This window comes from Macrobrachium rosenbergii, chromosome 21 (assembly GCF_040412425.1).
Source record: "Macrobrachium rosenbergii isolate ZJJX-2024 chromosome 21, ASM4041242v1, whole genome shotgun sequence".
NCBI classification, from domain to species: Eukaryota; Metazoa; Arthropoda; class Malacostraca; order Decapoda; family Palaemonidae; genus Macrobrachium; species Macrobrachium rosenbergii.
In genome coordinates this window covers 21,940,361-21,965,251 of record NC_089761.1, presented here as the reverse complement: position 1 = coordinate 21,965,251, position 24,891 = coordinate 21,940,361, and the positions used below count along the sequence as shown (strand labels likewise).

Genomic DNA, 24,891 nt, shown 5'->3' with positions numbered 1-24,891 from the left:
TTGACATTTTGCTGATGTTGGAATTGACTGATTATATCACATGCTTCACAAGATTATTTCCAGGTATTAAATATAATTTATATCCTGTCAGATGTCTTAAAAGAAATGTTTCAAAACATTCGAAAAGTTCAAAGTTGGCTTAAAAGGTGTAAGAGTAAGTCTAACAGAACATTTAGAAAGTTAAAAGTTCTCACAGATAACAATACTTTTAATTATATCTCAGACATGCCATAGTTTCAATAGGGGTACCAGCTTGGGGTTCAAATACCTTATCATCTTGAGCCTGACATTTCATTCGTGTACTTGAAATAAAGAAGGGATAAATACCACGATGGGCATTTTAGAAGTCTATGTGAGAAATCCTGCAATTTCATAACAGTGTAATTAAACAAAACCGTGTTTGTAAATTAGGAGGAATCTATAAAAATCTTTGACCCAAAAATGAAAAACACTAAGCTTGTTGACAAGTGTAATGTGTAATAATGTCATTTGATATATTGGAAATGAGGTTAAAATGCCACTAAATACCTTACCAAAAGGCATGCTGGGATTTTGAGGCTGTGTGAGATAATATCCACAATTCACTGATTGTAAAAAATTTATTTTTGAGCAACAGCTTTCCCTTATTTGACATGATGTCAAAACTGTCCTCATTTTTAGGTTATCTTTCTAATCTAAAGGTTAACTTTTATAAAATTATAATAAAAATATAAAGTTTGATAAAAACTAGATGAATTAGATCCTGTGGAGCAGCTAGCTGCCATTTCTTACAGGAGTTACAGAAACCTTTAATGTTTATGGTAGTTTTCGATGGTTAATTGACTTCAGGTGTTCACCTTTAATGTTTATGGTAGTTTTCGATGGTTAATTGACTTCAGGTGTTCACAATTTTATTTTGAAGGTTTTAAACCATGGACTCATTGTATTGGTTTACTGAGCTTGGTGCTGGCTGTTAGAATTGGAGACGGATGTCCCTGGTGTGAGGTGGTTGTGTAATAATGGTGCTGTTGAGGCATTTTGTGAGTGAATGTGATCATGAAATTTGATTTTGTTTGATGGACATTTAGACAACTAAAACGGCTTATTTATAGCTCCGAAATTGTCTTGGCAATCAACTGATTTTACAGTTATTACTGATCTTGGGTAACTTGATTTTTGACACTGGCCACAATGGAGGTTAGAAATTTAATGTACTCACACCTAACTTGAAGGTTGCTCTTGGATGACAAATACATATAGTAACCAGTAACAAAAGAAATGACAGCCACATATTCCATGTTATGGACATTTTTTATACAGAAAAATGATGCAACTACTCAATAATAGTCTTGCTTTAACAGCTTATATTCTGACCAGAAATTTTTAATTTCTGGTAATACCTTTTGAGTAAGAACCACCAAAGACAGATTTCACATACATTAATAGGTTTACAGTATGTCCAGTCATTGAATACACAGATCTTTTGTTTTACCTCTGCTTAATCCCCTAAAAGGAGCAATTAGCTGCTCTACGGTTTAACAGAAGAAAGGAGTACAGAAATTTTCTAAAATGAGTAAAATTTCCCCACTGTAGGGGGGGGCTCCTAAATCTGTAATCTCATACAGTTTGGTTTAAACTGCCTATATGACTTATGGATGCCATTATTTCATGACTGCTTAATTTTCTTCCTTTGAGGGAATAGCTATGAATGACATCACATCATTAATAACTGCAAGAATATTGTATATGCAGAATTTCATTTAGCCCTGTTTACAAACATTCATGTGAAATTATGTTAGGTAATAATCAACAAATCCAGGACTTTCAAAAGTACCTCCTCAACTTAACAGACTCTCGGGAGGTTTGGCTTTCTGGTAAGTAACGAGGTCTGTTAAGTAACAGACACCCTATATTATAGTCTTTACTTGAATATTTTCTGGATATCTTACACCTCCACAGAGTTCCTAATGTACACTAACCTGTACTTTACACTTAACATTCAATTAAGAGAGTTATCTAAAGATTACATCTAAAATGATAGCACATCAAAAAATAATAATAAGTACAGTAATCCACTTAGTTGGAGTTACTACAATGAACCACTGACATGTCACCCAGTTTCTACGCCAGTCACCTAACCTGAGGGGAAGGGAGAGAGAGAGAGAGGGAGAAAGGTTGATGTGGAACCTACATACAAATTTTATGGGTGGAAACCCTCGTACTGATTATGTACAGGCAGCATGATACAGTGTACAGTATTTGTAAATGTAGGCCACCTACTTACAAACCAATGTGTGGAACCCCTGATTCATATGCTACATAAAGGTGGACTTATAAAAATACATCAAGATTAAAAGGACATATACACTGCAAAATCATGATGCAATAAAACCTAATGATGCAATAGACCAGGTGCTGGGACCTATGAGGCCATTCAGCACTGAAAGGGAAACAGAGTAAAATGGTTTTCAAGGTGTGACAGGAGGAAAACCTCCAGTTTCACTATGAAACAATTTAGGAGAAAGTGGAAAGTATGACTGAATAGAGATAATGTGAACAGCGGTAAAATAAAAGGAATGGAAGGGGATGCAGCTAGGGGCTGAAAGGACATTGCAAAGAACCTTAAGTAATACCTATGGTGTACCAAATGAGGTGCACTGATGGCACTAACCCCCTACAGTCCTAAGGGTGCTATGGATATCAAAACTACAAGTACGTACCATCACAAATCACATGTTCATTTTCCACCCTCTATCCGTACTGCTCACTCTAAATGTCACTTAATTATTTTCTGTTCAAGGTTGTGAAAGTCATCATTATCACCATCTCCAGCAGCTTCTTGTAAACATTTCTGCGCTACACAAATCACGGCCAGCGAGCCTGACATCTTATCTGTTAAATGGAAACAATAAGGAAAATGTTACTTCTTTATTTTTAATTACTTTCAAAGCAATTCAAGTGACTCCACAAAATATGAATATTAATGCACATGACCAAATGAAGTCTAAAAGGAATGCTCACCCTTTTTAGAATCAATTCCATGATTGTTATTTATTTAGTAATATGCTAATTTATCTGTTTTTCTAATAACTGATCTCCTCTTTCTGTATTTCTCATTACCTTCTGTTACCTCTTTCGAATGAAGACCACATTCTTTGAAAGCTTGAGTTTCAAGTCAAAGGCCCCTATGGGCTTGTTCCATAAGAATAGGGTTCATCTTCTGAATAATAATAATATTAATAATGCAAATCTTCTTCACAATCCCGTGAATATGTTTATAAAATACAAAATCCACATTTATGTAAAGTAATGTATTTACAAATGATAAAATAAATTCCAGGAGCTTTCGAGAGCCTGCTCAGCTCCTTCTTCAGCTAGAAATGACAGTCTTGGTTATGAGAACTTAAAACAAACTTTAAAAACAAGGGTAAACAAGACGCATTCTTTACAAAAAAAAAAAAAAAAAAAAATGATGATCATTAGGTAATTCCCTCGTTCTCGATCTCCAAACAAGCCAACCGTCGCGATCTCCTCAGGTGACTGCCTCCTTACAGGCTGTTTTCAGCCTCCTCTCTTCTCAAACCAGCATAGGCGCCTGCACCGGAGTCAGCTGTTTGCAACTCCGTTACCTGGGCGGGAGAGGCAGAGATAGCGGCAGTATCAGGGGTGACTTGTGGCCATGTACAAGGATTTCTATAATTAAAATTTTTGATATAAATAGAACAAATAAGTTCTGTTGAAAAAACATATCTTCTATTGTAAAACGACTTATTACCTTCCATCGAGTTCCCCATGTTGATGACGGCCCCATACGACTAATCTTCTCTCATTGACATTACTGGTTCTTGTAAAGCAATTTAGATCCTTCCCAGTTGATTCTGTGGTCAATTCCAGCTATGTCTGACTAGCACGTTATTGTTGGAATTAATGATATGCCCAGATGTTCATTAATGCGAATTTTGCATACTCCTGCCAGATTCCGTAATAATTAAGATTACAACCCCGTATTTCATACACCCCCTACGTCTATCTTCATTTCTTCTTCAGTTTTGTTCCGAACCAGTCTTTTTCCTAATTGGTCCTCGAGATTTGAATACTAAGTTTACATTGTCGTCAGAATATTTACTAATGAGGGTTTGTTGGGTACAAAAATTAGGGTGGAAAGGCAATGAAAGGAATTGCATCTTTTTCATCTCTTTACGTGGACGTGGATTGTATATTTGCTTTTTAGCCCTACAAAAACGCTTTTTCAATGAAATGTGTGTAGCATAGTTTCGTAAATGTCTGTCTTATATGTTCCAGTTCAGTATCTAAAAGGTGGGGTCACAAACATCTGTATGCTCTAATTACAAAATTCATGATAATATTACTTTTACTTGTTGGAAAGGAATAAAAATGTATGTAATTCTCTGAATTAGTCGGCTTTCTAAAGACAGTAAAATTAAACCTTTGTCCAAGGATCATGCAACACTAAAACATCAAGAAACGCTATCTGATGGTCAATTTCTGTTCTACTGTGAACTGTATTGAAGGAACAATGCTATTGACATAGTTAAAAACTCGTTAAACTGTTCTTCAGTGCCTCGAAATATTATGAAAATATCGTCTACATACCTAAACCATAGCACAGGTTTAAATTCGGGGACATGATATCTAATATCTCAGTTTCAATAAATTCCATGCAACAGATTTGCTAATATCGAGAAAACATGAACCCATTGCTATCAAACTTCTGTTTATATCCTTCCCCATTAAATGAAAAACTGTCGTAGTTGGAAAGTCTAATTAGTTTCTAAAAAAACTATCTATTTCTATTGGCTTGACCAAAAAAACTGATTGTGCTTTTCTTTCAATTTGGACAATACAAATTCTAACGGAACATTTGTAAATAAGGCCATTACGTCTAAGTTCATCTTTCCTTCAACACTATAATCTTTTTCACTGTATCTTAAAGTCTAGTGAATGTAACAGGTGTGCATTTGAGAAAACTCTAAGTATGGGCTGAGTTGGCTAGCCAGCCATTCAGCTAGTACGGATTGTATGAGTTGCAAGTTGAGATTTATTATTGGACGGAGTGGACAACCTTCTTTATGAGCCTTGGAATACCATAGAAATACGGAAGGGATGGCATTTTACTAGAAATTTTACTCAAAATCAAACTTTTCTTCTTTATTATTTAGAGTACTTGCTATTTTTCTAACCTGTCTATTAAATTCTATCTGAACGGCAGAGTTTGTTTTTAAGTTCTCATAACCAAGACTGTCATTTCTAGCTGAAGAAGGGGAGCTGAGCAGGCTCTCAAAGCTCCTGGAATTTATTTTATCATTTTTAAATACATTACTTTACATAAATGTGATTTTGTATTTTATAAACATATTCACGGATTGTGAAGAAGATTTGCATTCTCTATCCACGAACTTTTACCATGGATCAACAACGACCATTATTTCATTCTCATGGAGATTTACTTGAATACCGCCGACTTGTCAAGAAATGGACCAGTTTCATCAGAAGAAAGAATCAACTAAAATTCCCTAAAATCTTGTTATGAAGAACAAGTTCTTCCCCGCGTCTTGCAGGTATGCCAGTCGAGCTCTTTTTCCGGGGGAACCCTTCCCCTCTTACCAGCGACTTTTTTCTCCGGGATAGGATTGAGCTGATGGCCTTAAAGTCGAGAGAGCCCACTTTGATTTACGTCAACAGGTGAACGTGCCGGGAGCGTCTTCAATCAAATACATTTGAGGGCGCCAGGCAAGCAGGTCAGGGTGGCGCATGAGGGGTTTGACGCATAACAAAGAATCTGGAACATAAGTTACAAGGGCTATGTGATAGAGTCAGTGTGGTCAGGCTTAGACAAAATAACCAAATACTTAATTTGTCTCTATAAATGTAACTAAAATAGAGAGAGAAGTATTAAGCTTAGGTCTTACCTTTTTGTTTAGGTACAAATAAAGAAGCTTTAGTTTCAGGATTAAGTTTCATAAATAATTTTAATTTTAAACATAGTGATTTTCAAGTTAATTTTTAAAAAGCCTAGTTGTTAGCAGTTTTACTAATGATAAAATAGAAATTTTACCTTCTAGACATAGGATAGCACTCTGATAGTTTAGCGAAAAACAAAAATATTAGAGTGATGAAAGCAGACAAGGGCGGATCTGTAGTGTCTTATGGACGTAACAGATTATAATTTAAAGGTTTATAGATTACTGGAGATGTGAACACATACTAATTACAAAAGTTGCCTTGTCTGTCACTATGTTCAGATAGAATTTAATAGGACAGGTTAGAAAAATAGCAAGTACTCTAAATAATAAAGAAGAAAGAAGTTTGATTTTGAGTAAAATTTCTAGTAAAATGCCATCCCTTCCGTATTTTCTATAGGTATCCAAAGGCTCATAAAGAAGGTTGTCCACCCAATCCAATAATCTCAACTTTGGTAACTCCCATTGTCAATCCGTACTAAGCTGAATGGCTGGTCTTATAACTCAGCCCATACTTAGAGTTTTCTCAAATGCACACCTGTTACATTCACTAGACTTTAAAGATAGGTTAAAAAAAAAGATTTAGTAGTGTTGAAGGAAAGATGATGAGCTTAGACTTTGTCTTATTTACAAATGTTCCGTTAGAATTTGTATTGTCCAAATTGAAAGAAAAGCACAATCAGGGAATTTTGGTGTTGCCAATAGAAATAGATAGTTTTTAGAACTAATTAGACTTTGTGTAACTACGACAGTTTTTTTCATTTAATGGGGAAAGATATAAACAGAAGTTTGGAGTAGCAATGGGTTCGCCTTTTTTGTCACCGATATTAGCAAATCTGTGCATGGAATTTATTGAAACTGAGATATTAGATAACTGTCCCTGAATGTAAAACCTGTGCTATGGTTTAGGTATGTAGACGATATTTTCATAATATTTCGAGGCACTGAAGAACAGTTTAACGAGTTTTTTAACTATGTCAATAGCATTGTTCCTTCAATACAGTTCACAGTAGAACAGGAAATTGACCATCAGATAGCGTTTCTGATGTTTTAGTGTTGCATGATCCTTGGACAAAAAGGTTTAATTTTACTGTCTTTAGAAAGCCGACTAATTCAGAGAATTACATACATTTTTATTCCTTTCACAGCCAACAAGTAAAAAGTAATATTATCATGAATTTTGTAATTAGAGCATACAGACTTTGTGACCCCCACCTTTTAGATACTGAACTGGAACATATAAGACAGACATTTACGAAAACTATGCTACCCAGCACATTTCATTGAAAAGCGTTTTGTAGGGCTAAAAGCAAATATACAATCCACGTCCACGTAAAGAGATGAAAAAGATGCAATTCCTTTCATTGCCTTTCCACCCTAATTTCTTGAGCACACAAACCCTCATTAGTAAATATTCTGACGACAATGTAAACTTAGTATTCAAATACGAGGGCACAATTAGGAAAAGACTGGTTCGGAACAAAACTGAAGAAGAAATGAAGATAGACGTAGGGGTGTATGAAATACCTTGTAAGGTTGTAATCTTAATTATTACGGGAATCTGGTAGGAGTATGCAAATTCGCATTATTAACATCAAATTATATCAATCAATGTCCAACAATAACGTGCTAGTCAGACATAGCTGGGAATGCGACACAGAATCAACTGGGAAGGGTCTAAATTGCTTTACAAGAACCATAATGTCAATGAGAAGATTAGTCGAGGGGCCGTCATCAACATGGGGAACTCGATGGAAGGTAATAAGTCGTTTACAACAGAAGATAGCTTTATCAACAGACTTATTTGTTCTACTTATATCAAAAATTTTAATTATAGAAACCTTGTATACCACAAGTCACCCTGATACTGCCGCTATCTCTGCCTCTCCCAGCCCAGGTAACGGAGTTGCAAACAGCTGACTCCGGTGCAGGCGCCTGCTGGTTTGAGAAGAGAGGAGGCTGTAAACAACCGTGGAGGCAGTCACCTGAGGAGATCGCGACGGTTGGCTTGTTTGGAGATCGAGAACGAGGGGAATTACCTAATGATCATCATTTTTTTTTTTTTTTGTAAAGAATGCGTCTTGTTTACCCTTGCTTTTAAAGTTTGTTTTTAAGTTCTCATAACCAAGACTGTCATTTCTAGCTGAAGAAGGGAGCTGAGCAGGCTCTCGAAAGCTCCTGAATTTATTTTATCATTTGTAAATACATTACTTTACATAAATGTGGATTTTGTAATTTAATATTAATAATAATACTAATAATAATAATAATAATAATAATAATAATAATAATAATAATAATAATAGCATGTAAAGTTTCTATTGTAGGTACCGTCGACGGTACCTACAATAGAACCTGAATCCAGACGAAAGATTTCTGATTGATATTTTAATAAAAGACTTCCAATATTCCGCACACTGTCCTTTTCCAACATGAATATCGGCCAGTTACTGATAACATCATGAGCCTGAAAAGGAATCATAAGGAGGATAGAAAAGACACTATATAAGATAAATTCATAATACAGCCATCCTTTTTAATAATAATAATAATAATAATAATAATAATAATAATAATAATAATAATAATAATAATAATAATTGATGAAATCTTGTCAGACCAAATGAGGTTTGAGCACCTCTCTAAGAACTCTACAGACGACATTAAGAAAGAAGCTAACGATATTATAAGCATCGTCAATGCAACAACCAATGCAACATACCTCCAGCCCATCATCTGAGTCCCAAGCTTGTGAGTCTTACCTTACAGGTAAGGCAATGTTAAGACTCACAAGCCCAGAAATTCCCTTCGCCCTATCAGTCAGACACCAGCACCTACATATGGGCTGGCTAAACACCTCAACCAAATCTTGACGCCGTACATACCAAGTAGACATGGCCTGCGCTCCTCTATGGTATTTTTGGAAGAAATCTGAAATTCCCCCAGGACAGGAACCATCGAGGGCCTCCTTGGACGTTGAGCCCTTATGCACCAATATGCCTGTCGATGAAACCATCGCCCTCATCACGGACTGTGTATATAAGGACTCTTCTACACCTCAACTGAATATCATGGAAGGATCTCTGCAGGCCCTCCTCGAGATATGCACTGAGAAGGCCCCTTTTTCCACCCATAAGGGCCAGATGTATAGGCAGAAAGATGGGGTGGTGATGGGCTTGCCTTTGGGTGTCCTCTTCACGAACTTCTACATGGGAACCGTGGAGGAACGAGTCTTTTCCCTTATACAAAAACCGCGCAAGTACGCCTGATACACAGACAATATCTTCATGCAAGCTGACGACAAAAATGAGGTAGAAGCTATCCGCCACACATTCCAGCAGTGCAGTTCTCTGAATTACACCACTGAATTCAGCAGTAATGGCCAGCTCCCCTTCCTCAACGTCCTTATCTGCAAGACTGAAGATGGCCTAAGAACCTCTGTTTATACCAAGCAGACTAACTTAGGCCTTTGCCTGAATGGAGACAGCAAGTGCCCTGCGAGGTACAAGAACACAACCATCAAGGCCTACGTGAAAAGGGCCCTTACTCACTGCTCTACTTGGCAGGACACCCAGCAAGAACTCGACCGTGCCTCCCAGATGCTCATTAACAACGAGTACTCCAACAAACAAGTAAACAGAGAAGTACATGAAGCGCTGGATCGATGAGCGAGATAGACCGCAGCCCCATTCCCAGGAGAAAATCAAGCTGTACTGTACTATTTGTTTTTTTATACAAAGCAAGAATGCACCCGCGATATCGAGATGAGGATATCACGAGGAAAATCATCACAGAAAACGTATTCCCACCGGAGTTAACACCAAGCTGGACCTCATCGTCTACCATGAAAATCAGCGCACGAGAGATTTACTCATGAAAAATAACCCAACCCTGCCAACAAGAGATCCTCTGAAACAAACTAATGTGGTCTACCAGTTTAAATGCCCTGTCTGTGGATGTCCCAGCTCACACGTTGGTATGACCACTATGAAACTGTCGAAGAGGATTTCATGTCACACATAAGAAAGAGTGATAAAAATCCATACCAAAAACTCACACCAGAACGTCATCTCCTGTGACAGCATTATCAAAAACACAGCGAAAATTTGGGAGAGCCCCAGACTCGCGACGTCGACAACTACCAGAGGCGCTCCCCATCCAGCAAAGGAAGCCCTCTCTGAATACGACTCTGGAAGTGCTCTTCTTTCCCACAAATATAAGGACAATAATACCAAGGCCTGCGACAGACACCAGAACAAGCGAAACCCCCAGCTTAAAAACACCAGACCAGACGAACAATCCTGCCACCAACGGAAATAAATGTAGGAGAACAGGCTGTGACGTCACGCAATGCCATGCACTGCCCAGTGATGCCACGCCCCTACCTTGCCGGTCTGCGAGACCACAGCAGCGTGACCTTCATGCCTGAAAAGTTGGCTTGAAGAAAACTTTCACCAGCCAATGGGAGACCAGCATCCCACCCCGGCCAATCAAAATTCAGCAAGAGACCTACCCCCTCCTGATCCCCAACAACAACAATAATAATAATAGGTAGTCCCCGGCTTACGACGTTCCGAGGTTACGATGCTTTTCAAATATATTCATCAAAAATTATTTCCCGGTTTACGACACATGTTCCGGGGTTACGACGCTTACGACACCAATCCGACGGAAGAAATATGGTTCCAAAACGACATAATAATAAAAATTTGGAGATTTTTTTTATGAAAAACTATAAAAATGCAGTTTACATCGTTTTCAATGCACCAAAAGCATTGAAAATACGGTTTTCTTTGGATTTTTTGATTTTTCGGTTTATGATGATTTTCGGTTTACGCCATGGCATAAGAACGGAACCCCCGTCCTAAACCAGGGACTCCCTGTAATAATAATAATAATAATAATAATAATAATAATAATAATAATGTGAAAATACTGTTTGATAAAAAACTAACATCCAATACAGTATAATGAATATTATTCATGAATTTGTATTGCTACTCTACAAGCACTTAGAGGTTACGACACCCAGATAAGACTAGACACGCCAAAAACGAATCCCATAATATCAGTAAGCAGTCCTCCAGCAAACTAAAGGCCAAGCTGGGACTATGAGGTCGTTTAGCAAAGAAAATATGTTGAAAAAATTGCTGCAAGAGGGTGGAGTCACATGGAAGGGGAGGAGAATATAGACAGAAGTATATATACCATATAATGTTTGAGATTATTTTTCAAGTCACATTAGTTCATCAGGCCACAATACTTTTCAATATTTTACTATTATTATTATTGAAAAGGATGGCTGTATTATGCAAATTTATCTTATATAGTGTCTTTTCTATCTTCCTTATGATTCGCTTTTCAGACTCAGCGATGCTAGTCAGCAACTGGCCGATATTCATGTTGGAAAAGGTTAGTGTGTGGAATATGGGAAGTCTTTTATTAAAATATCCAATCAGAAATCGTTCGTCTAGATTCAGGTTCTATTTTAGGTACCGTCGACATGTTTCGACCAGCTCGTTGGTCATCCTCTGGACATGGTTGCAGAAGGTCTGAAGAAACGAGGTGCTTGGGTTGGTATTTATTGGGGGGTCTTGATCGGTGCTGAATTATGATTGGCTTCCCGGGACATGTACCCTCGGGCGGAGCCTATTTTCCCAATTCGATGTTCGTGACTCGTCTTGCGTGCGAGCGGCGTTGTAGTGCTGGGGATGAATGGAAGAATTTCGATCCTCGGATGCCGAACTCTGATTCGCACGTTCGCTATGGGGATCGCTCGGTGCATGTCTCCTGGCTGCCGTGGGGAGGAGAAAGGTTTCCTGCGTAATGTTGAAGGTTGGCTTCTTCTTCCCAATGTGCAATGCTTCCAAGAGGCGTAGGCGGCGGTGGTCGGTAGTTCGGTCAATTACTTCGATGTTCATGATTATGTTTTTTCTTGCTATTCTCTGGTTATGGACGGTCCTGGCATGATTAAAGATAGCCCCCTCTTGGGCGTGGCAGGAAATCCTCTTGGAGAAACGCATGGTGGTCATACCGATGTAAGAACCGAGGCATCCTCGGACGGGGCATGAGTACCGGTATACCAAGTTGGTTTTCAAGGGGTCCTGCTGAGGGGGCTGTCACGCATAACCAGGCTGCTCGTCTTTTGCTCTTGTAACAAATAACCAGATGTATATTTTTGTGGAGTCAACAGGGCTGACATTATTCTCGATGATGTTTTTGAGGGCGCATTCGTCTTCTTTATATTTATGGAAATTGTCCTTTATAGAAGAGCTCTATGCGTTCAGGGGGGTCAAGGGGCGAGGTTCCTGACGGTACCATCTATCGATGTTCGCCTTGATAGACTCTTCTATATTCCAGTTTGGGTGTCCATTGTCGACGAGGGTCTGGGCTACACGTTCTATTTCTATTATGAGTTGGGTCGTTCTAAAAACTACTTGAGTGCCACACAAGCAAATCGAATGAAATAATGTACACTAAAATCAAGACATGCTAAGGAATATCAGACGGAAGAGGATAACGTAAATTGCAAAGCGGTTGTCTGTTTAAATACTTTTGCGATGAGGTCGCAAGCCCCATGCACTTCTCGACCCAAGCAATCACCGTAGTTGACTAACTACCAGATAATCATTCACCACTTTGGTCGAAAGAAGCACAGTAGAGTTGTTTTTAAAGTAATTGGCTTAAGACATTTTCCCCGGCCCGGCATCATTCTCAGGACACTTGTTGGTAAAGTAAGACCAGTGACCACTGATCACAATGAAGATATATATATATATATATATATATATATATATATATATATATATATATATATATATATATATATATATATATATATGTGTGTGTGTGTGTGTGTGTGTGTGTGTGCGCGTGTGTGTGTGTGGATTATAATTTATGAAAATAATTACTGGCTTTATTTCAAATATTACATTTCTTTACGTTACTAATATTTTCTGTTCCCATATATATATATATATATATATATATATATATATATATATATATATATATATATATATATATATATATATATATATATATATATATATATATATATATATATATATATATATATATATATATATTATATTGATTTTCATTTTTCGGATGCTAGGTATTACAACTGAGTATCATAAAAATAATAGGGACAATGCCATAATAGCAACAGATAACAGATAGCCTGAGTGCCCTGCAATCACTAACGCCAAGAAAGGCTGAATCAAATATCACAATGAGAAGAGCTATAGCCCTGCTATCACAGAGCAGACGAGCAGGCAGAATGGTCACATTCATAAGGGTGCCTTCACATATTGGACTCAGGCAATGAGAGAGCTGACGAGCTTGCTAAAGAAGGTGCAAGGAAGGAGAGAGTAGACTATACACTGGCACCATCCCTGAGTATGTTGAAGGACTCGGTTGGAATGGAAATAATGCAAAGATACAATGAGATAACAGAGAGGCTCAAAGAAACTCACTCATCAATAAGAAAATGCCTCGGAATTACCGAAGGAAAACCACCCGACTACAAACTTTGCGGACTGGAGAGCTGAGGGGAGCAAACAACGTATAGCAGACTATGGATGCAGAGCCGATACCTTTGGGAGGTACTGCCAGTTGTCAGTCCATCGGAAACATGTTGCAAACTGTGTGGCGAGTTGAGTAAGCACTCTCTAAGTCACTATCTTGTGGAGTGTGAAGAGATTACTCATTACAGGCCACAGTGAGACAGGCTGAGTGAAGTTGACCTCCTTAAGCATTTTCTACAACCTAGTGTGCTGGAATGGGTTTTGACTTCTCATCCAAAATTTGCTTGCTCCAGATAGTCAATAGACAGGTATATACTGTATCATATTGTGTAAAAACTAAATTGTATTATGTCTTATTTGGCAGCTACCTGTTAGCATCATTAAAACTGTTGTTTCTAATTTTCTTTAATAACATTTATCTAAAATTTTATGTGTTGACCTCATCTAAATGTAATTCATTCAGTTAAGTAACTGTTTGCACATTGTGTATAAACCATGTTGTAGCACATCTTATTCTGCAGCTACCTGTTAGCACCATTAAAACTTGTATTTCTACATTTTTTCTATAACTTTTATATAAAATTTGATGTGCTGACCTCATCTAAATGTAATTCATTCTACTAAGTATTTATTTGAAGTTTTAATGTGATATAAAGTAACAAATTGCACATTAATTACTGTAAATTTTATACCACATGCTACTCCACAGCAAACGCGTTCCTTAACAGAAACCAGATAAAATGTATATCTTTTATAGCAGTAATTCAAATTATTTTCTTAATGTCCAGTATATATAAAAGTTGCGTACTTTGTAATGTTTAAGACAAATTTTGCAGCACAATCTTTTAATGAGTAATTCCCACTTAATGTTATAATTCCCCTATACAGTTATCTGTAAGCATTTATATTTTGTAAAACTACCTGAGTACCATATCAGCCGCGATGAATGACGCTTGCCTAGTAATCAATTGGGTGGGAAAGGTATATATAACACCACAGCCAATGCCATTCATTTGAGAGGGCTTTCCCTTTTACGTATACCGCGTCCGGGTTGCCTGTTGTGCTGAACTTTGTAAGTATTTTTTTGCACAATAAATTGTTTCTTCTTTTTTGCATGTAACAGAAGAATGAAAATGGAACAGTACAGTACTTACTTAGGTGACTATCCACCGCCTTCCAACAGCCAGGTTCATCCCACAAATGGCAGCGAAAATAATTTGATTCGGTCTGGGAGGCTCATTAATTAAACGTCGGAGGATTCTGTAAATAAATAAGTGATTATGTTGATCTCGCTTTATTGGCGTTGAAATGTGGGGTAAAAAGATGAAGAAAATGGTCATTTTACAATTAAATTAGTTCAGTATTGTGCCTAATCTCTTCCAGAGGTATAGTTAATTACGGTACAAAACTTAACAAACAAAAAAAAGATTGAAAATGTATAGATTTCATGAATAGCGTAAAGTAGTACCGTACATTTGGGATTCTGCATATGAAAATGAAACCCACACGCATTTAATATCAACTTTGACAATGCAAAACTACTTGTAATTAAATTAAAATGTATTAATCACATTCAATGAAAATCAACTGGAAATATATTCATGGCAATCTCGACAAGTGCAGTGGTGATAAATAAAGGCGGTTGTTTTAATTTCCGTGCTCCCACAAGAAAAAAATATTGTAAGCATTTAGAGAAGACTCTCAAGAGTGGTTGATAATTTTGTTTCGATTAAGAGAAGCATGTACCATCCACCACAAAAGCCTACAAAAAGGCAGCGTGGAACGTAAGAGCGGGAATTCGCTGTTCCGGACCTTGACGTAGAAGAAAGTAACATTTCGTTTAATAATTTAGCTTTATGATTAATAAAGGAAAGCAATTATAACATCTTTGATTGATTTCCAAAATGGCGTTTAGCATTGTGGAAGATAGCGTCGTAACACCTTTGGCAAATAAGGACCCTACACGTGATTCTTTACCCACGAAACGCCTCTAGCAACAGCCGAGAGCTCAATTCTGACGAATGTACGGGTCTCATCTGAAGACTTCCCACACACCAGGTGAAACATTTCTCGAGATCAAAACTGTATCAGTTTTGTCTAAAACGGGCGTTTACTTTTATGGTTCCTCTTGTCCATGTAACAAAATTCAAAGCGTTCTGGAACATTCTACGATAAAGTAGTGATAATTCTTTCAGAGCTTTAAACAGCACCCTCTACCAAGTAAGTTATACAATATTATACAGTTTTGCTTGCTTGCCTATCAAGAGTTGGAGTGAAAAACTTACAGGTTCTCTTTATTTTGTCGGGTCATTTTCATTTCTGAAAAAAATTTACACATGGAGATCATACTACAGGCCAGCTTTCTAGCTTTCCCTGCATTTCAGTGTATTTGTTTGGCATTGTAAAGAATGTATATATATATATTTTTTTTATCTGGAGTTATCTTTTCTTTTGTATGTTTGAAAATAATGAACCATATGTAAAGTGGCAGTAGGGATGCGCATTTGTAATGGTTAGGGAAGCATCCAAGGTGGTGACTGGCATAGAGTACGCAAAAGCAGGCCCTTGCTCAAAGGTAGAGAGTTCCAAGACACGCGAGGACTTGTGTAAATCTGTAGACCCTGTTTAGTTTCTTATCTTTTTATCTTTTTGTTTCTTTAGCTGGCGGTAAATATCTGGAACCAATATCACTGAAGCTAATCGTGACTGGCGGAATGGAGGAGACCCGTCGTTGAAATGCTTATGAGCCTTTAATTTCAGCCTCCTCTTTTCAGTCACGAAGCGTACAGTCCTCGATTTTGTCTCGTTTCTGGGGGAAAGCTGGCCTATACAAGAGTGATGTAAAGATGACATTTCTGGATTTTCAACATGATAATAAAGTATATGAAAATATGTTAAAGATATGTATTTAAGAATTCCACTACGTCGCGGAAACCACCTAATAAGAAAGGGAACTTCAGTTTCAAGTTTTGAAAAAAAAATCTGTGTCCAGTTTCTAGCCTTCTGAAAATTATTCAAATGTGGTCACATCGCCACCGTTCTTCGTACTTCATTCTCGTTCGCGTTTTATAATCCTGCAAGGAAAAGGCAAGTATGTAAGGACGCAAAGAAATTAATTTTTTTATGAATTGCTTAGCGAAGGGAAAACCTAAGCTCCAACCTTTCAAAACGTTTTGAAAACGAGGATGAAAACGCTTTGACGCGCTATCTACACTGCTACTTTAAATCTACGTAGGTTGAATTTGACAAGTTTTCTTTTATCATGACGAACGAACCAAAAGAAGAAATCCTGATTCCTAGTCTGTACATTTTTTCTTCTCGCAAACTAAGAAAATAATAATAGATAAATTACAGTCTCTCTCGACAACTGAAAAATTAAATATACGGTTACTATCAGATGACTAGCTGTCATGCCGATTTCGCTGCGTCTAAGCTTGAGAAGCTTGTCTGAGTCTTGAATTACCTCGATCCGAGTTCGACATATCGAAATTCCTGAATGGCGCAAGGAATGTGACGGTAAAATTCCAGAACCTGCGTTGGTTGGCGTATGATCAGATTAGTCCTAAAATACCAATCAGCTGAATTTACCTAAATAAACCACTTTCATCATTTCGAGTCAGTCTTTATTTAAGTTCTTTTTTTTTTTTTAAACCTTTCAGGGAGAATGGCGCCAGAAAGATAGTGGTCGTCGTTCTCAGCTTATCTTTTGGGATGAGGGTGGTAGACCCATGTCCTTTTTTTTTTTAACCCTAGTTACAACCACCACAGCCGTCTAACTTTCAAGTAAATAATTCACAATTCCCTCCTTAAATCAACAGATGAATAATCGGTTTCAATAAAGCATGCCAATCGGCCCGTTCACGCCAAGGAGTCGAACTTGGTTCCTCTAGCATAAAAGGCGAGAATACCATCAATCATGTCATGAACCCCATGTGTGGGAATACGCACACACACATTAATATATGTGTGCGTGTGTGAATATAGACACTATATGTAAGTTACATCGTTAGTTTGTGATGCATACATTACAGGTGCACAGCTCAATCATTCATCTGTGCTTGGGATAAACCACTGACCATTTTAAACAGGTTCACCTCTGTCATTCAACTTGTGCTTTATGACACTAAATCCACTTATAATATTTTGATTCCGCTATCAAATGATTTGCTATTGCTTTATTTCACCTGTATATATGCTTCTAGGAAATTCGAATACTTCGATAATGAGGTGGATAAGGCCATTTCTTTTCGTCCTGTACTGGATTGGGACCAGTGCCTCAGATGAAGGGACCCAACCGGACCAGATTCACCTTTCCTACGCAGGTAATAGGGTGTATGTGTGTGTATATGTACACATATATATATATATATATATATATATATATATATATATATATATATATATATATATATATATAAACACGCACGCACACACACACCTATATATATATATATATATATATATATATATATATATATATATATATATATATATATATATTTATATTGAGAGAGAGAGAGAGAGAGAGAGAGAGAGAGAGAGAGAGAGAGAGAGAGAGAGAGAGAGAGAGAGAGAGAGAAGGATAATATATATAAATTTGAGTTCCAAATGTTTGCTTCTTCAATTTAAGATCGTAATAACAGTAAGACAGAAAGATTTAGCCTGAACTTATGTTGCAGTCCACATGCTTGCTAGAAACCTATAAATCATTTCGATAGCTTTGATGATGATAATGATGAGATACTCTCGACCTTGCTAGAGATTTGCGCTGCATTACTTCTCGAAACTGATTGAGAACAATCAAATTCCTTTAAACATGTCGAGAAATGGGAGTAACATTTGTGTAATCAATAAAATCCTTACTGATTATTAAAATGTAACATTATGTGCACATTGTAATTTTTATTTTATTGCATTATCAGCTCGTTAGTGCTGACCTATGTACGTAGATGTGAATGATGATCTATTAACCACATTGTGATGACTAACATAAAAAAAGTAACGCACTTATAAAAATATATTTGGATAAAGGAAAACCATGTTTAAAACTATGTAAATCTTCTCGATAAAAGTTTTAAAAAATCCATTAAACATGTCCGTACAAACTGGTTCGTAGTAGCTTATCGGCAAAGGGAATCGGAATTCAATAGACGCTTTTATTTATGTATTGCTTCAGATGACGGGTGTGGCATTGTGGTGTCTTGGGTAACCCAGAACATCACCGGAGAGTCTGTTGTGGAATATGGTACTACTAGCCTCAACGCGAGGACGGAGGGAAGGAGTTCACTGTTCGAGGACGGGGGAAATGAAACGCGACGGATGTATATGCACGGGGTCCATCTCACCGACCTCCAAGCGGATACTAGATACTGTGAGTTGTGATTTCTACTCTTGTAAATAACTTCTAGTCAATCGATCTTGTTGGTAAGCTGAATTTTCAAAAGAGGGATAAACCAATCTAAGACCAAAAAATCTGGCGAAGACTGGAGATACTGTTACTGACTGCACCAGCAGAGAGACGAGTATCTGATTAGTTTGTTGCCCAGTACGATTTTGTTTTATTTTTAGTCTACCACTGTGGCAGCGATAGAGGATGGTCTGACATCTTCACCTTCAAAACACCGAAAGCGGGTAATAAATGGCCCATGAGGGTTGCAATGTATGGAGACATGGGCGTTGTCAATGCGCAGTCCCTAACCAGGTAGGTGCAGATTATTTTAAAGATTTTTCTTTCACGAAAATTCAGCATCTATCTATATACATGAATATAAAAATGCATAAACTTGCATGAACGGTTGCCATAAGGTTCCAGACAGATTCTAGTCAATTATGTTGCAGTAACTACCGTTGATGTTTAAAGAAAAATATACATAACATGGGTAAAATTGTCTTCTGTAAATCAAATTGTCTTCCGTACACAGACTCCAGGAAGACGTCACACGTGGAATGTACGATGCAATTATCCACGTTGGAGATTTCGCTTACAACCTGGACGACGTAAGTTTAGTCTCTAGACCCAGATTAGAATATTCCTTCTGGCTAGCTCAAGAATGAAGATTTTAGACTCAGCATTCACACTATCTGAGATCGCAACGGACTATAAAACCCTCCTCATTATTTCTTTATTGATAGCAAAAAAATTTAATTACTATCGATTTTTAGGTCAATAAAATGGTATGGACTATTTTCACAGGACAACGCTCGCGTTGGTGATCACTTCATGAGACAAATAGAACCTGTTGCAGGATATGTTCCGTACATGACGTGCCCTGGAAATCACGAGCAGGAATAGTAAGTAATTTCATGTATCCTGCAGGTTTCTCAAGTTGTGTAATTTCTTTTTTCACTGATGTATATAGTGTAAAATTAATCTTGTAAGGTCTGTTTGTGTCAAGCAAGTACTTCGCTGTTTTTTACAGCGTCTGAAACTTACAAATGTATGAAAACCTTCAGAATCCCCTCCCTTCACCTTTTGGGATAAATATATATGAAAACATACATAAAAATTCCCTGTTGCCATTCCTCTACAATCATCAGTCAGTCACGCCAAACGAACCTGAAAGACTTTTCAAGTCAAACAAACCTGAATAAAAACTGACTTTCTCTTGTTCCCAACAGCAACTTCAGCAATTACAAGGCCCGATTCGTCATGCCCAACTACGATGTATCGGAAAGTATGTTCTACAGCTGGAATTTCAGTTTCGTTCATTTCATATCCATCAACACAGAGGCCTACTATTACCTCGAATACGGTCAACAACCTCTTTCTAATCAGTGGCAATGGCTGATTGGCGATTTAGAGGTGAGTACTGAGTCCGTTTTCTGGCGAATAGACGCTACCGACGAATCATATCAGCTGACAGATATAGTATATAAACTCATGTTGACTCAAATTCACTGACTCATTATGAAGCAGATCTGAGTCGCGTGCTGCTGAAATAATTGTACTAAGGGTCCAAATACTTCAAATTTCTAATTAGCAAATAACTCGTCTCACAGTCATACTGATTTCATACATTCTTGTGTTTAATGCTATCGAAGAAATATGTTGCCTTTAAATACACACCGATGACTGAAATCATATGAATTAGGAGGTTTAATGGAGCTCTTGCATGATTCTCTTGGCAATTCGCAAAATTAAACTGATGGTATCTGTGATTGTCATCAAATTTTTCAGTTTTAAACTGACGGAACTTGTAATTCATCTGTAAGGATTCCTAAGCTGAGCTAACGGAACTTGTAATTCTTTTATTCTGCATTTAAGAAAAAAAATCAAGCTTACTGAGGTTATTATTTCACTCATCGGTACTTTTTGAAAATGAAACGGATAGGATTTGTGAATAACTTACTGAGATCTTTTGTTTATTCATCTTCAATGGTTCCAGCAAGCTACCAAGCCAGGGGCAAGAGCCGAACACCCGTGGATCATCTTGTACGGCCACCGACCGATGTACTGCTCCAATCGAGACACCAGTCGCGACTGCAGGCAAGTCGGAGACGTCGTCAGGGTCGGCATAGAGGGAGTGTGAGTATGATTCGTAGGACTGACTGACCGACAGATTTTGGCCAACTGGCGTAGCAGCGACTGCGGTTAAGAAAAAATCGGAAACAAACATTTAGCATATAAAAAATCTAAGTTAAAATATTTCTTGGAACGTGTAAAACTTCTATAGATACTTTCATCGGTAAAAGTGTGTAAAAATTATATAAAAGCTTACCTTTTTATTCAGTATAGAAAATAAGTATACAGTTTATTATTGAACTGATGTAAATTGTGGTTTTGTTTACGAAAACATGATTCAAGCGGGGCATTGAAAATTAATGTACTTAAGAGAGCCCGTATTATTTCTGAATTTTATTATTTTTTATTATTTAATTCTGATAAAGAATCGCGTCTAATCAAAAGAATGCAGTCGTATGGGAAATAACTCTCAACATTACACTTACTTTGCTGTTTATAAGTTCATTTGGTAAACTTAGGTCTGTTGTACACCGAGATGTTCCACTGCAATTTCTAAGCTTACAGGATTCATCAGAAAAATATATTTTACATAAACCCACAGTTCTAAATATGTACTGAAATTTATGGTTTAATTATCTTAGAATTTCCGCGACAAAAATTCCTTTGGCATGATAATGAAATATCAAGAGTATTTTAGTGGTTATCGAGATTAATTTGAGAAAAAAATATTATTAGTCACAAAACATTAAGAACTGTCTGTCACTTACTTAATGTCAGTTATAGGTGACATCACGCAGCAATCAAGAAATATCCATTTCTCGAATAGACGCGAATCTATTGAACGTTTAAACCTCCATATTCTCGTGGTTGCCTTGGCAAATGAAACAAATATACAAAGAAATTTCTCAAGGGTAACTCGATTTAAATCTAAAGACACTTTTGGCAAATACATAATTCAACACATATATTTTTCCCAAATAGTTTCGGCATTGAAGACCTGCTTTATAAATACGGTGTTGACTTGGCGGTATGGGGCCACCAGCATTCTTACGAAAGGATGTTCCCCATGTACAATTATACGGTTTTGAATGGATCGGCAGAAGAGCCATACGTTAACCCGAGGTAAGATTGCGTTATAAAATAAAGGAGAAATAAATTTGTGTTGTTTGTTGATAACAGACTGAAATATAATGAAGATTAAATGTCGCTCTTATAAATACTGTTACTAGAGATCATTAGGTGGTTTGCGATTCCTCAAAGCCATCATTACAATTTTTTTATCTCCAGACAAAAAGAAAAAACATACAGATCAGACCTTTGATATGTGCCAAGCAGTAAGTGAAGCAGTGTGTGTGTGTGTGTGTGTGTGTGTGTGTGTGTGTGTGTGTGCGCTAGACTCATGCGGCAGCGGATGGGCCTTTCGTGCACGCATGAGCAGCAGCTAAAGTTGTGGGGGTTTTCTGAGCGAGAGCCCCTACTACGGAAGATTGCACACACACACACGCACACACACACACACACACACACACACACATATATATATATATATAATAAAAACTTATGTAATTATACACTAGGGGACCAGTGCACTTCACGACAGGATCGGCAGGATGTCAAGAAGAGCTGGCACCTTTTTCGGAGGGCCAGCCTGAGTGGTCAGCCTTCCGTGCGCTCGATTATGGCTATACACGTCTCACTGTGTTCAATGAAACTCACCTCTACTGGGAGCAAGTCTCCGATGATCAGGTAATTATGAGAGTATTTACACCAACTTCAGTACTATCTATTTAACATTATTTATATATTATTTATAACTTTTGCTTTTTCTTATAACTTTGCGTTTAGTTAACCATGTTTCATTAGGCCTAGATGCCACTCGGTTCCAGATATTGTACTATTTCTCTGTAGTACAATCTCTCTCTCTCTCTCTCTCTCTCTCTCTCTCTCTCTCGAGCGTATTTGCCATCATTTCAGGAATTAATTCTAGTTACGAAAAATTTCTCGACGTATAATTATTGATAACTTTTTTCTTATTTTTCGACAGAATGGTGAAATAATAGATTCGACATGGCTGGTGAGGGACAAGCACGGCCCGTTTCTTCGTAGTGACCTTAACAACATGACATAACTTTTTTATTGGTATTTGTCTCATGTGAATGATTTCTCAGGATGATATGATTGCATTTCATTTCGTGATCAATTAATAATGCGAAAGACAAACAACAAATCTTATATGTAATGCTTTTCTATGTATCTTGATTTTTTAAATAAATCCAAGATAAATTATCCTGAAAACTGTGAAGATACAACGAATAGTTTTAATTTGCCGATGTGACGTAATCCAGTGCAATCCACTTAATTCATGATGAAAGAACTTTCATAAATATTGTGAAAAGTGCTTCACATTGCCATGTTTCCACGAAACATTTTACGATTTGGTCTCTTAATAAATATTAAAAATAGTATGCTCTGTTGTTTCCTGCTAATAAAATAACTACAGTCTATTTCATTTCTCTCATCGATGACCTCCTTACGTGCCACACCAGCTTGACGAAACCCAGTTAATCATACAAACATACAACTTGAAAAACAGTCTTGTTCCTCAGGCTAATCAGCCCATGTGTGAAGTTCTGCTGATACAAATAAATTTTCACATTCCTCATTTTAACTCAGTATGTAAACGCTGCGTGCATTTCTTTGTAACGACCCGGTTCGAAGCCCGCGGAGGAAAGGAGGAACTCTGTACTTATTTGTAGTAGGGTTTCCTGAGGCTTCAAATGGAAATCGTACCCTAAATGAACCCTTAATGGACGGGCATCATCATATAAGTATCTATAACAGGTTTCGAGTGATGGACGGGCTAACTCATATGAGTATTAATATTACGCGCCATTTGGTTTGGATGAATTTAGCTGGAAAAATGTTCTCATCACTTCAATGGCCCATAAATTACTTAAGGCAACTGTTATAGCTCAGCATGGGACTCCGGCGGGACGGAAGAGGCTTAGACACCGATGATGAATTGATGATCGATCAGTAATTCAGTATGCCATGAGATTTCAGGGAGAAATGAACTGCCTCTCTGCAGCTCCAGGACGTCTTTTTATTTATTTGCTCGTAAATATACCCAGGGATTGCTGTTGGTTTTAGTTCTTATCTTTTATGATAGTATGTCAGCTATAATTGTAATTTTGCAAATAAATTTCAGCAAAAACATGTATACCTCACAAAAAGTTACTGCATCTCCCCCTCTCGGTAAATCTCGTAAATATTTTACAACAAATATACTCAGAATTTGTTACTGATTTTAGTTCTTATCTGCTATGATAATGTGTGAGCTGTAATTATAATTTTACAAAATAAAATAAAATAAATTATTAGAAAAAAACATACATAACTTATTAAAATTAGCATATTTTTACGAGTGTCTTGTAAAAGAGGCCCCACACAGGGTTGTAAATAGTCACTTTCAACTTCCCGTGGAAGGTAGGGCAAAAATTGTAGAATTTTTTTTTACACCATGTGCATTTGTATATCTTCCTCTTTCCATTGATGTGTTTTTTCTTAAATTAGCCAACCTAAAAGTCTGCTGGTCTGGGGGTGCTCTTGATATATATTAAGCCCGTCCTTAAAGAATGCAAATTCAAACAGCCAACCCCTTACAAACATAGGACCAAGTCACCAAAGTAGATTGTTCATTAAAGAAAATCTTTACAATTGCGTTAAAGTTTTCTATAAGAAAAAATAAAGGGATATATAGCTGATATTTCACTGCTAAAATGAGTATCCGGAGTATGGAGCTAACTTAAAATAGCAGCTCATTATCCCCTAAAACTCGCTTTTGATATTTTAATTCGTCGTTCAAATCCAACGATAATGCTTGTGCCTCAATTACCAAAATTTGGTCCACTGAAGGCGCGAACCACATTTTACCTTTTCA

At 37.2% G+C, this 24,891-nt stretch overlaps 1 protein-coding gene and 1 long non-coding RNA gene across 4 annotated transcripts; one reads left to right on the top strand and one right to left on the bottom strand.

Annotated features, from left to right (window-relative positions):
• Positions 1–113: 113 nt before the first annotated feature.
• LOC136849806 (uncharacterized) lies at positions 114–21,074 on the bottom strand. Its single transcript, XR_010856431.1, has 3 exons — positions 20,839–21,074; positions 14,644–14,749; positions 114–2,871 (listed from the first exon to the last, which is right to left on the bottom strand). It is a non-coding gene; the product is annotated as an uncharacterized lncRNA (long non-coding RNA).
• LOC136849804 (acid phosphatase type 7-like) lies at positions 14,478–23,260 on the top strand. Of its 3 annotated transcripts, none has more exons than XM_067123236.1 (11): positions 14,478–14,561; positions 17,692–17,811; positions 18,666–18,860; positions 19,058–19,190; positions 19,411–19,486; positions 19,683–19,780; positions 20,108–20,291; positions 20,875–21,014; positions 21,933–22,073; positions 22,529–22,697; positions 22,996–23,260. In XM_067123236.1, the coding sequence occupies exons 2-11, from the start codon at positions 17,712–17,714 to the stop codon at positions 23,077–23,079; spliced, it is 1,320 nt and encodes a 439-aa protein (XP_066979337.1). In that variant the 5' UTR covers positions 14,478–14,561; positions 17,692–17,711; the 3' UTR covers positions 23,080–23,260. The 3 variants fall into 3 exon arrangements, with proteins under 3 accessions (XP_066979337.1, XP_066979335.1, XP_066979336.1); XM_067123234.1 differs by lacking the exon at positions 14,478–14,561 and adding an exon at positions 15,467–15,547; XM_067123235.1 differs by lacking the exon at positions 14,478–14,561 and adding an exon at positions 15,572–15,709.
• Positions 23,261–24,891: the final 1,631 nt, after the last annotated feature.